General features: G+C 58.0%; 1 protein-coding gene across 1 annotated transcript; it reads left to right on the forward strand.

Annotated features, from left to right (window-relative positions):
- The first annotated feature begins 3,401 nt into the window (after positions 1-3,401).
- LOC121107930 (CLK4-associating serine/arginine rich protein-like) lies at positions 3,402-8,849 on the forward strand. Its single transcript, XM_040654529.2, has 5 exons — positions 3,402-3,492; positions 6,460-6,506; positions 8,420-8,502; positions 8,606-8,630; positions 8,731-8,849. The coding sequence occupies exons 1-5, from the start codon at positions 3,466-3,468 to the stop codon at positions 8,777-8,779; spliced, it is 231 nt and encodes a 76-aa protein (XP_040510463.1). The 5' UTR covers positions 3,402-3,465; the 3' UTR covers positions 8,780-8,849.
- The last annotated feature ends 3,622 nt before the right edge of the window (positions 8,850-12,471 follow it).

Below are 12,471 nucleotides of genomic sequence, written 5' to 3' on the forward strand. Positions count from 1 at the left end.
ATTCTGCCCCACTGAACCCCACTTTTCCCCCCCAGAACCCCACATTTGCCCCCCAAATCCCCACTTTTGCCCTCAACCCCCCCCCCTTTTTGCCTCCCAAACCCCCACTTCTGCCCCCCCAAAACCCCAATTTTCCCCCCCAAACCCCCACATTTGCCCCCCAAAACCCCACTTCGACCCCCCAAAACCCCTTTTTACCCCCCAAAACCCCTTTTTGCCCCCCAAAACCCCACTTCTGCCCCCCAGAACCCCACATTTGCCCTTGAAACCCCCCTTTTCCCCCCCCCAAACCCCACATTTGCCCCCCATAACCCCTTTTCCCCCCAACCCCCCCCTTTTGCCCCCCAGAACCCCACTTCTGCCCCCCAAACCCCACTTTACCCCCCCAAAACCCCCCTTTTGCCCCTCAAAACCCCACTTTTCCCCCCCCAAACCCCCACTTCTGCCCCCCAGAACCCCACTTTTGCCCCCCCAAGACCCCACTTTTCCCCCCAAACCCCCCCCATTTTGCCCCCCAGAACCCCACTTTTCCCCCCAGAGCCCCACTTTTCCCCCCCATATCCCCACATTTGCCCCCCAAAACCCCCCTTTTGCCCCCCAAAACCCCACTTCGACCCCCCAGAACCCCATTTTGCCCCCCCAAAACCCCTTTTTACCCCCCAAAACCCCCCTTTTGCCCCCCAAACCCCACTTTTGCCCCCCAAACCCCCCTTTTTTGCCCCCCAAAACCCCTTTTTGCCCCCCCAAACCCCACTTCTGCCCCCCAAACCCCCACTTTTGCCCCCCCAGAACCCCACATTTGCCCCCCAAAAACCCCATTTTCCCCCCCCAAACCTCCACATTTGCCCACCAAAACCCCACTTCGACCCCCCAAACCCCTTTTTACCCCCCCAAAACCCCTTTTTGCCCCTCAAAACCCTACATTTGCCCCCCAAAACCCTACTTCGACCCCCCAAACCCCACATCTGCCCCCCAAAACCCCCACTTTTCCCCCCCAAAACCCCCCTTTTGCCCCCCAGAACCCCACTTTTGCTCCCCCAAAACCCCATTTTTCCCCCCAGACCCCCACATCTGCCCCCCAAAACCCACTTTTTGCCCCCCAAACCCCCTCTTTTACTCCCAAAAAACCCCCCACTTTTGCCCCCAAACCCCCACTTTTCCCCCCCATATCCCCACATCTGCCCCCCAAACCCCACTTTTGCCCCCCAGAACCCCACATTTCCCCCCCCATATCCCCATTTTTGCCCCCCAAAACCCACCCTATTGCCCCCCAAAACCCCACATTTGCCCCCCAAACTCTCCTTCTGCCCCCCAAAACCCACTGTTGACCCCCAAACCCCCACTGTTGCCCCCCAGAAACCCACTTCTGCCCCCCAAAACCCCACTTTTGCACCCCATATCCCACATTTGCCCCCCAAACCCCCACGTTTGCCCACCATATCCCCACATTTGCCCCCCAAAACCCCACTTTCCCCCCCAAACCCCCACGTTTGCCCCCCAAACCCCCCCTTTTACCCCCCAAAACCCCATTTTGCCCCCCAAAACCCCTTTTTCCCCCCCAAACCCCCACTTTTCCCCCCCAAAACCCCTCATTTGCCCCCCAGACCCCCACTTTGGCCCCCAGAACCCCACTTTTGCCCCCCAAACCCCAACTTTTGCCCCCCAACCCCCGACTTTTGCTCCCTAAACCCCACTTTTCCCCCCCAAAACCCCACTTCTGCCCCCAAAGCCCCCCTTTTCCCCCCCAAAACCCCACATTTGCCCCCCAAAACCCCACTTTTTCCCCCAAACCCCACATTTGCCCCCCAAACCCCCACTTTTCCCCCCCATATCCCCACATTTGCCCCCCAAAACCCCCCGTTTTCCCCCCCAAACCCCCCACTTTTGCCCCCTCCATCCCCAATGCCCCCCACTTTTCCCCCCCAGCTCCAAAACACCCCACATTTGCCCCCCCAAACCCCCCTTTCCCCCCCCCAAACCCCACATTTGCCCCCCATAACCCCTTTTTACCCCCCCATACCCCCACTTTTGCCCCCCCAAACCCCCACTTTTGCCCCCCAAACCCCCCACTTTTGCCCCCCCCATCCCCCATTGCCCCCACTTTTCCCCCCCAGCTCCCAAACGCCCCACTTCTGCCCCCCAAAACCCTTTTTTGCCCCTGAAAACCCCACTTTTCCCCCCAAAACCCCCACTTCTTCCCCCCAAACCCCCACTTCTGCCCCCCAAACCCCCTCTTTTGCCCCCCAAACCCCCACTTTTACCCCCCCAAAACCCCCTTTTTGCCCCCCAAACCCCACTTTTCCCCCCCAGAACCCCACATTTGCCCCCCAAACCCCCCTTTTTGCCCCCCAAACCCCCACTTTTCCCCCCCAAACCCCCACTTAACCCCCCCCAAAACCCCACATTTGTCCCCCAGAACCCCTATTTACCCCCTCAAAACCCCTTTTTGCCCCCCAAAACCCCACTTCCCCCCCAAACCCCCACTTTTGCCCCCCAAAACCCTTTTTACCCCCCCCCAAACCCCCACTTTTGCCCCCTCCATCCCCAATGCCCCCCACTTTTCCCCCCCAGCTCCAAAATGCCCCACATTTGCCCCCCCAAAACCCCACATTTGCCCCCCAACCCCCCACTTTTGCCCCCCAAACCCCCACTTTTGCCCCCCAGAACCCTCATTTTGCCCCCCAAATCCCCCTTTTTGCCCCCCAAAGCCCCACTTTTGCCCCCCAAACCCCCTCTATTCCCCCCCAAAACCCATTTCTGCCCCCCAAAACCCCACTTTTACCCCCCAACCCCCCACTTTTGCCCCCCAAACCCCCACTTCTGCCCCCCAATCCCCCCCTTTTCCCCCCCCAGAACCCCACTTTTTCCCCCCGGACCCCCACTTTTCCCCCCCAAACCCCCACTTTTCCCCCCAAACCCCACATTTGCCCCCCAAAACCCCACTTTTTGCCCCACAAAACCCCACTTCGACCCCCCAAACCCCCACTTTTGCCCCCCAAACCCCCACTTTTGCCCCCCCAAACCCCTACATTTGCCCCCCAAAGCCCCACTTTTCCCCCCCAAACCCCCCCTTCTGCCCCCCAAACCCCACATTTGCCCCCCAAAACCCCACTTTTGCCCCCCAAACCCCCACTTCTGCCCCCCAAAGCCCCCCTTTTCCCCCCCAAAACCCCCCATTTGCCCCCCAATCCCCCACTTTTGCCCCCCAAACCCCCACTTCTGCCCCCCAAAGCCCCCCTTTTCCCCCCCCAAAACCCCCCATTTGCCCCCCAGATCCCCACTTTTGCCCCCCCAAAGCCACACTTTACCCCCCCAGAACCCCACTGTGCCCCCCAACCCCCCCCCTTTTGCCCCCCAAACCCCCACTTTTACCCCCCAGACCCCCACTTTTGCCCCCCCCCCCCCCTTTCTGACCCCACGCTCTCCCCTGCAGTCAAGGCAGACAAGAAGGCTGCGCAGGAGAAGATGTTGCAGCAGGAACACGAGCGCCAGGTGGGGGCCCATACCCTATGGGGGGGACATATGGGGTCGTGGGGTGACCCTATAAGGCTCACACCCCATAGAGAGGGGCCCACACCCCGTAGGGTCACATTTTGGGGCTCCAGGAGTGACCCTATAGGGCCCACACCCCATAGAGGGGCCCATCTTGGGGGTCTCAGGGTGACCCTATAGGGCTCACACCCCATAGGAACCCATTATGGGGCTCTTTGGTTGCCCCTATAGAGCTCACACCCCATAGGAACCCATTATGGGGTCTTTGGTTGACCCTATAGAACCCACACACCATAGGGGCCCATTATGGGGTCTTTGGTTGACCCTATAGTGCTCATACCCCATAGGGGCCCATTATGGGCTCTTTGGCTGACCCTATAGAGCTCACACCCCATAGGGACCCATTATGGGGTCTCTGGTTGACCCTATAGGGCTCACACCCCATAGATAGGCCCATTATGGGGTCTTGGAGTGACCCAATAGGACCCACACCCCATAGATGGGCCTATCTTGGGGGTCTCAGGGTGACCCTATAGGGCTCACACCCCATAGGGTCACATTCTGGGGGTCTCTGGTTGCCCCTATAGGGCTCATACCCCATAGGAGCCCATTATGGGGTCTTTGGTTGCCCCTATAGAGCTCACACCCCATAGGGACCCATTATGGGGTCTCTGGTTGACCCTATAGGGCTCACACCCCATACGGACCCATTATGGGGTCTTTGGTTGACCCTATAGGACCCACACCCCATAGATGGGCCCATCTTGGGGGTCTCAGGGTGACCCTATAGGGCTCACACCCCATAGATAGGCCCATTATGGGGTCTCGGAGTGACCCAATAGGACCCACACCCCATAGATGGGCCCATTAAGGGGGTCTCAGGGTGGCCCTATAGGGCTCACACCCCATAGAGAGGGGCCCACACCCCGTAGGGTCACATTTTGGGGGTCCAGGAGTGACCCTATAGGGCCCACACCCCATAGATGGGCCCATCTTGGGGGTCTCAGGGTGACCCTATAGGGCTCATACCCCATAGGGGCCCATCTTGGGGGTCTGAGGGTGACCCTATAGGGCTCACACCCCATAGGAACCCATTATGGGGCTCTTTGGTTGCCCCTATAGAGCTCACACCCCATAGGAACCCATTATGGGGTCTCTGGTTGACCCTATAGGGCTCACACCCCATAGATAGGCCCATTATGGGGTCTCGGAGTGACCCAATAGGACCCACACCCCATAGATGGGCCCATCTTGGGGGTCTCAGGGTGACCCTATAGGGCTCACACCCCATAGGGTCACATTCTGGGGGTCTCTGGTTGCCCCTATAGGGCTCATACCCCATAGGGGCCCATTATGGGGGTCTGAGGGTGACCCTATAGGACCCACACCCCATAGATGGACCCATTATGGGGTCTCAGGGTGACCCTATAGGGCTCACACCCCATAGGAACCCATTATGGGGCTCTTTGGTTGCCCCTATAGAGCTCACACCCCATAGGAACCCATTATGGGGTCTTTGGTTGACCCTATAGAACCCACACTCCATCGGAACCCATTATGGGGTCTCTGGTTGACCCTATAGGGCTCACACCCCATAGGGACCCATTATGGGGCTCTTTGGTTGCCCCTATAGAGCTCACACCCCATAGGAACCCATTATGGGGTCTTTGGTTGCCCCTATAGTGCTCATACCCCATAGGAACCCATTATGGGGTCTTTGGTTGACCCTATAGAACCCACACCCCATAGGGACCCATAATGGGGTCTTTGGTTGACCCTATAGGGCTCACACCCCATAGGGACCCATTATGGGGTCTCAGGTTGACCCTATAGGGCTCACACCCCATAGGAACCCATTATGTGGTCTTTGGTTGACCCTATAGGGCTCACACCCCATAGGAACCCATTATGGGGTCTTTGGTTGACCCTATATTGCTCACACCCCATAGGAACCCATTATGGGGTCTTTGGTTGACCCTATAGAACCCACACACCATAGGGGCCCATTATGGGGTCTTTGGTTGACCCTGTAGTGCTCACACCCCATAGGGGCCCATTATGGGCTCTTTGGTTGACCCTATAGAACCCACACACCATAGGGGCCCATTATGTGGTCTCTGGTTGCCCCTATAGGACTCACACCCCATAGGGACCCATTATGGGGTCTCTGGTTGCCCCTATAGGACTCACACCCCATAGGGGCCCATTATGGGCTCTTTGGCTGACCCTATAGTGCTCACACCCCATAGGGGCCCATTATGTGGTCTTTGGTTGACCCTATAGGGCTCACACCCCATAGGGACCCATTATGGGGTCTCTGGTTGACCCTATAGGGCTCACACCCCATAGGGACCCATTATGGGGTCTCTGGTTGACCCTATAGGGCTCACACCCCATAGATAGGCCCATTATGGGGTCTCGGAGTGACCCAATAGGGCTCACACCCCATAGAGAGTGGCCCACACCCCGTAGGGTCACATTTTGGGGGTCCAGGAGTGACCCTATAGGACCCACAACCCATAGAGGGGCTCATCTTGGGGGTCTCAGGGTGACCCTATAGGACCCACACCCCATAGATGGGCCCATACTGGGGGACTTAGGATGTCCCTATAGGACTCACACCCCATAGAGAGGGGCCCACACCCCGTAGTGTCACATTTTGGGGCTCCAGGAGTGACCCTATAGGACCCAAACCCCATAGAGGGGCTCGTCTTGGGGGTCTCAGGGTGACCCTATAGGACCCACACCCCATAGGAACCCATTATGGGGTCTTTGGTTGCCCCTATAGTGCTCATACCCCATAGGGGCCCATTATGGGCTCTTTGGCTGACCCTATAGGGCTTACACCCCATAGGGGCCCAGTATGGGGTCTCTGGTTGCCCCTATAGGACTCACACCCCATAGGGACCCATTATGGGGTCTCTGGTCGACCCTATAGGGCCCACCCCCCCCTTTTCCGCCCCATAGGAGCGTGAAGATGAGCTGCGAGCGATGGCGAGGAAGATCCGCATGAAGTGAGCCCCACACTGCGCCCCACACTGCGCCCCACAGCTCGGGGGGCTTTGGGGTGGGGGGGTTTGGGGGGGGCATTCCCACCCCATAGCGGCCCCATCCCCATTCCCACCCCATAGGGACCCATTTTCCATCCCACCCCATATGGAACCATTCCCATTCCCACCCTATAGGGATCCATTCCCATCCCAATCCCATACAGAACCACTCCCACCCCATAGAGCCCCATTTCCACTCCCACCCCATAGGGATCCATACCCCATTCCCACTCCCACCCCATAGAGCCCCATTCCCACTCCCACCCCATAGGGCCCCATTCCCACTCTGGCCCTATATGGAACCATTCCCAATCCCATAGTGACCCATTCCCACTCCCACCCCATAGGGACCCATTTTCCATCCCACCCCATATGGAACCATTCCCATTCCCACCCCATAGGGATCCATTCCCATCCCAATCCCATAGGGAACCATTCCCAATCCCACCCCATAGGGCCCCACCCCATAGAGCCCCATTCCCACTCCCACCCCATAGGGGCCCCATTCCCACTCCCACCCCATAGAGCCCCACCCCATAGAGCCCCATCCCCACTCCGGCCCTATATGGAACCATTCCCAACCCCATAGAGCCCCATCCCCACCCCCACCCCATAGAGCCCCATTCCCACTCCCACCCCATAGAGCCCACCCCATAGTGCCCCATCCCCACTCCCACCCCATAGGGGCCCCATTCCCACTCCCACCCCATAAGGCCCCACCCCACAGATCCCCATTCCCACTCCCACCCCATAGAGCCCCATTCCCACTCCCACCCCATAGGGCCCCACCCCACAGAGCCCCATCCCCACTCCCACCCCATATGGAATCAGTCCCCCCCCATAGGGCCCCATTCCCACTCCCACCCCACAGATCCCCATCCCACACTCCCACCCCATAGGGGCCCCATCCCAAACTCCCTCCCCATAGGGCCCCACCCCACAGATCCCCACCCCCACCCCCGCCCCATAGTGCCCCATCGCCACTCCCACCCCATAGGGGCCCCATTCCCACTCCCACCCCATAAGGCCCCACCCCACAGATCCCCATCCCCACCCCCACCCCATAGGGGCCCCATTCTCATTCCCACCCCATAGAGCCCCATTCCCACTCCCACCCCATAGGGCCCCACCCCACAGATCCCCATCCCCACCCCCACCCCATAGAGCCCCATTCCCCACTCCCACTCCCACCCCATAGACCCCCATCCCACACTCCCACCCCATAGGGCCCCACCCCATAGAGCCCCATTCCCCACTCCCACCCCATAGAGCCCCATTCCCATTCCCACCCCATAGAGCCCCATTTCCCTCTCCCACTCCCACTCCCACCCCATAGGGGCCCCATCCCCACTCCCACCCCATAGGAGCCCCATCCCACACTCCCTCCCCATAGGGCCCCACCCCACAGATCCCCACCCCCACCCCCACCCCATAGAGCCCCATTCCCACTCCCACCCCATAGAGCCCACCCCATAGTGCCCCATCCCCACTCCCACCCCATAGGGCCCCACCCCACAGATCCCCATCCCCACCCCCACCCCATAGGGGCCCCATTCCCATTCCCACCCCATAGGGCCCCACCCCACAGATCCCCATCCCCACCCCCACCCCATAGAGCCCCATTCCCCACTCCCACTCCCACCCCATAGACCCCCACCCCCACCCCATAGGGGCCCCATTCCCCACCCCCACCCCCACCCCACAGATCCCCACCCCCACCCCCACCCCATAGAGCCCCATTCCCACCCCCACCCCATAGGGGCCCCATTCCCCATCCCCACCCCCACCCCACAGATCCCCACCCCCGCCCCATAGGGGCCCCATTCCCACTCTTCCCCCCCTTTTGGGGTTTTTTTCCCCCCCCCCCCCCATGGCAGAGAGAGGGAACGGCGCGAGAAGGAGAGGGAGGAATGGGAGCGGCAGTACAGCCGCCAGAGTCGCTCCCCATCCCCGCGTTACAGTGAGTTTGGGGGGCGCTCCGCCCCACACTTGTGGGGCAGAGCCCCAAATCTATGGGGTTTTTTGGGGGGGGGAGCGCTGAACCCCAATTCTCCCCCCTATAGGTCGGGAGTACAGCTCGTCCCGGAGGTGAGTGCCCCCCTTATCCCCCTCCCCTATACTTTTGGGGTCTCACCCCACACTTGGGGGTCTCACAATGGGGCTGACCCCCATCCTAACCCTATTGCAGGCGGTCCCGATCCCGATCCCGATCCCGGAGTCCCCATTACCGCCACTGATGGTCGTGGAAATAAAAGAAAGGGGGGGGAGGGGGGGGCAAAAAAAAAACCCCAAAACCCCACAAGTTTTGCACCGCCGCCTTTTTTAGGGGGGATTTGGGGTGGATTTGGGGGGGATTTGGGGTCCCATTGCGTCCCGCTGCCCCATTAATGCCCTCCTGGGGGTCCCCAGAGGTCGTCTTCTACCCCTTTATCCCCCCCCCAAACTTCTATAGGGTGGGGGGACCCCAATGATGGACCCCATATTGCAGACCGAGGGCCCCATCGTAAACCCGTCGACCCCAAACCGACCCCATTGACCCCAAATCGTAACCCCATTGACCCCAAACCGACCCCATTGACCCCAAATCATAACCCCATTGACCCGAAACTGACCCCATTGCCCCCCATTATTGACCCCAAATCATAACCCCATTGACCCCAAACTGACCCCATTGACCCCAAATCGCAACCCCATCGACCACAATCGTAACCCCATTGACCCCAAATCGTGACCCCATTGACCCTAAGCCGACCCCATTGACCCCAAGCCGACCCCATTGCCCCCCATCATTGACCCCAAATCGTAACTCCATCGACCCCAAACCGACCCCATTGACCCCCATCGTTGACCCCAAATCGTAACCCCATTGACCCCAAATCGCAACCCCATTGACCCCAAACCGACCCCATTGACCCCAAATTGTAACCCCATCGACCCCAAACCGACCCCATTGGTCCCCATCATTGACCCCAAATCGTAACCCCATCGACCCCAAACCGACCCCACTGACCCCACATCCTAACCCCATCGACCCCAATCATACCCCCATTGACCCCAAATCATAACCCCGTCGACCCCAAACCGACCCCACTGACCCCAAATCGTAACCCCTTCGATCCCACACCGACCCCATTGACCCCAAATCGCAACCCCATCGACCCCAAACCGACCCCATTGACCCCAAATCGTAACCCCATCGACCCCAAACCGACCCCATTGCCCCCCATCGTTGACGCCAAATCGTAGCTCCATCGACCCCAAACTGACCCTATTGACCCCAAATCATAACCCCATTGACCCCAAGCCGACCCCATTGCCCCCCATCATTGACCCCAAATCGTAACCCCGTCGACCCCAAACAGACCCCATTGACCCCCATCATTGACCCCAAATCGTAACCCCATTGACCCCAAATCGCAACCCCATTGACCCCAAACCGACCCCATTGACCCCAAATTGTAACCCCATCGACCCCAAACCAACCCCATTGCCCATCATTGACCCCAAATCGTAACCCCATCGACCCCAAACCGACCCCACTGACCCCACATCCTAACCCCATCGACCCCAATCATACCCCCATTGACCCCAAATCATAACCCCGTCGATCCCACAGCGACCCCATTGACCCCAAATCGCAACCCCATTGACCCCAAACCAACCCCGTTGACCCCAAATCGTAACCCCATCGACCCCAAACCGACCCCATTGCCCCCCATCATTGACCCCAAATCGTAACCCCATTGACCCCAAACCGACCCCATTGGCCCCCATCATTGACCCCAAATCGTAACCCCATCGACCCCAAACTGACCCCACATCCTAACTCCATCGACCCCAATCATACCCCCATTGACCCCAAATCATAACCCCGTCGACCCCAAACCGACCCCACTGACCCCAAATCGTAACCCCTTCGATCCCACACCGACCCCATTGACCCCAAATCGCAACCCCATTGACCCCAAACCAACCCCGTTGACCCCAAATCCTAACCCCATCGACCCCAAACCGACCCCATTGCCCCCCATCGTTGACCCCAAATCGTAGCTCCATCTACCCCAAACTGACCCTATTGACCCCAAATTGTAACCCCATCGACCTCAAACCAACCCCATTGACCCCAAACCGTAACCCCATTGACCCCATACCGACCCCATCGACCCCAAACCGACCCCATTGCCCCCCATCATTGACCCCAAATCGTAACCCCGTCGACCACAAACTGACCCCATTGCCCATCATTGACCCCAAATCGTAACCCCATCGACCCCAAAGCGACCCCATTGACCCCAAATCATAACCCCATCGACCCCAAACCGACCCCATTGACCCCAAATCGTAACCCCATCGACCCCAAACCGACCCCATTGCCCCCCATCGTTGACCCCAAATCATAACCCCATTGACCCCACAGACCCCATTGACCCCAAATCGTAATCCCATCGACCCCAAACCGACCCCATTGCCCCCTTTCGTTGACCCCAAATCGCAACCCCATCGACCCCATACCGACCCCATTGACCCCAAATCGTAACCCCACTGACCCCAAATCATAACGCCATTGACCCCAAACCAACCCCATTGACCCCAAATCGTAACCCCGTCGACCCCAAACCGACCCCATTGCCACCCATCATTGACCCCAAATCGTAACCCCATTGACCCCAAATCGTAACCCCATCGACCCCAAACCGACCCCATAACCACCGAACCCCCCCCGATTTGCAACCCTTCGGACCCCACGTCGGCCCTATTTGTCCCAAATTCCCCATAATTGGCCCTAAATTTCTCCATGGCCCCAAAGGCGGTCCCAAATCCCCCTTTTTTTTACCCCAAATCCCTCTTTTTTACCCCAAATCCCATTTTTTTTGCCCTAAATCCCCCTTTTTTACCCCAAATCCCCCTTTTTTCCCCTAAATCTCACTTAATTTGCCCATAAAATGGCCCCAAAGTGCGGTCCCAAATCCCCCCTTTTCCTTTTTTACCCCAAATCCCATTTTTTTTGCCCTAAATCCTACATAATCTACCCCAAATCCCCCTTTTTTTACCCCAAATCCCCATTTTTTCCCCTAAATCCCACTTAATTTGCCCCAAATGGCCCCAAAGTGCAGTCCCAAATCCCCCCTTTTCCTTTTTTACCCTAAATCCCCCTTTTTTTGCCCCAAATCCCCTTTTTTACCCCAAATCCCCATTTTTCCCCTAAATCCTACATAATTTGCCCCAAAATGGCCCCAAAGTGCGGTCCCAAATCCCCCCTTTTCCTTTTTTACCCCAAATCCCATTTTTTTGCCCTAAATCCTACATAATCTACCCCAAATCCCCCTTTTTTTACCCCAAATCCCCCTTTTTCTGCCCCAAATCCCCCTTTTTTTTACCCCAAATCCCCATTTTTTCCCCTAAATCCCACTTAATTTGCCCCAAATGGCCCCAAAGTGCAGTCCCAAATCCCCCCTTTTCCTTTTTTACCCTAAATCCCCCTTTTTTTGCCCCAAATCCCCTTTTTTACCCCAAATCCCCATTTTTTCCCCTAAATCCTACATAATTTGCCCCAAAATGGCCCCAAAGTGCGGTCCCAAATCCCCCCTTTTTCTTTTTACCCCAAAACCCCTCTTTTTGCCCCAAATCCCCCTTTTTTCCCCTAAATCCCACTTAATTTGCCCCAAAATGGCCCCAAAGTGCGGTCCCAAATCCCCCCTTTTCCTTTTTGACCCCAAATCCCTCTTTTTTACCCTAAAACCTACATAATCTGCCCCAAATCCCCCCTTTTTGCCCCAAATCCCCCTTTTTTACCCCAAATTCCCCCTTTTTTGCCCTAAATCCTACTGAATTTGCCCCCAAATGGCCCCCAAAGTGCGATCCCAAATCCCCTTTATTTTCCCCACATCCCACTTATTGACCCCAAAATGTCACTGTGGACCCCCCAAAA

The sequence above is a fragment of the Gallus gallus genome, chromosome 32 (genome assembly GCF_016699485.2).
Source record: "Gallus gallus isolate bGalGal1 chromosome 32, bGalGal1.mat.broiler.GRCg7b, whole genome shotgun sequence".
Taxonomy (NCBI): domain Eukaryota; kingdom Metazoa; phylum Chordata; class Aves; order Galliformes; family Phasianidae; genus Gallus; species Gallus gallus.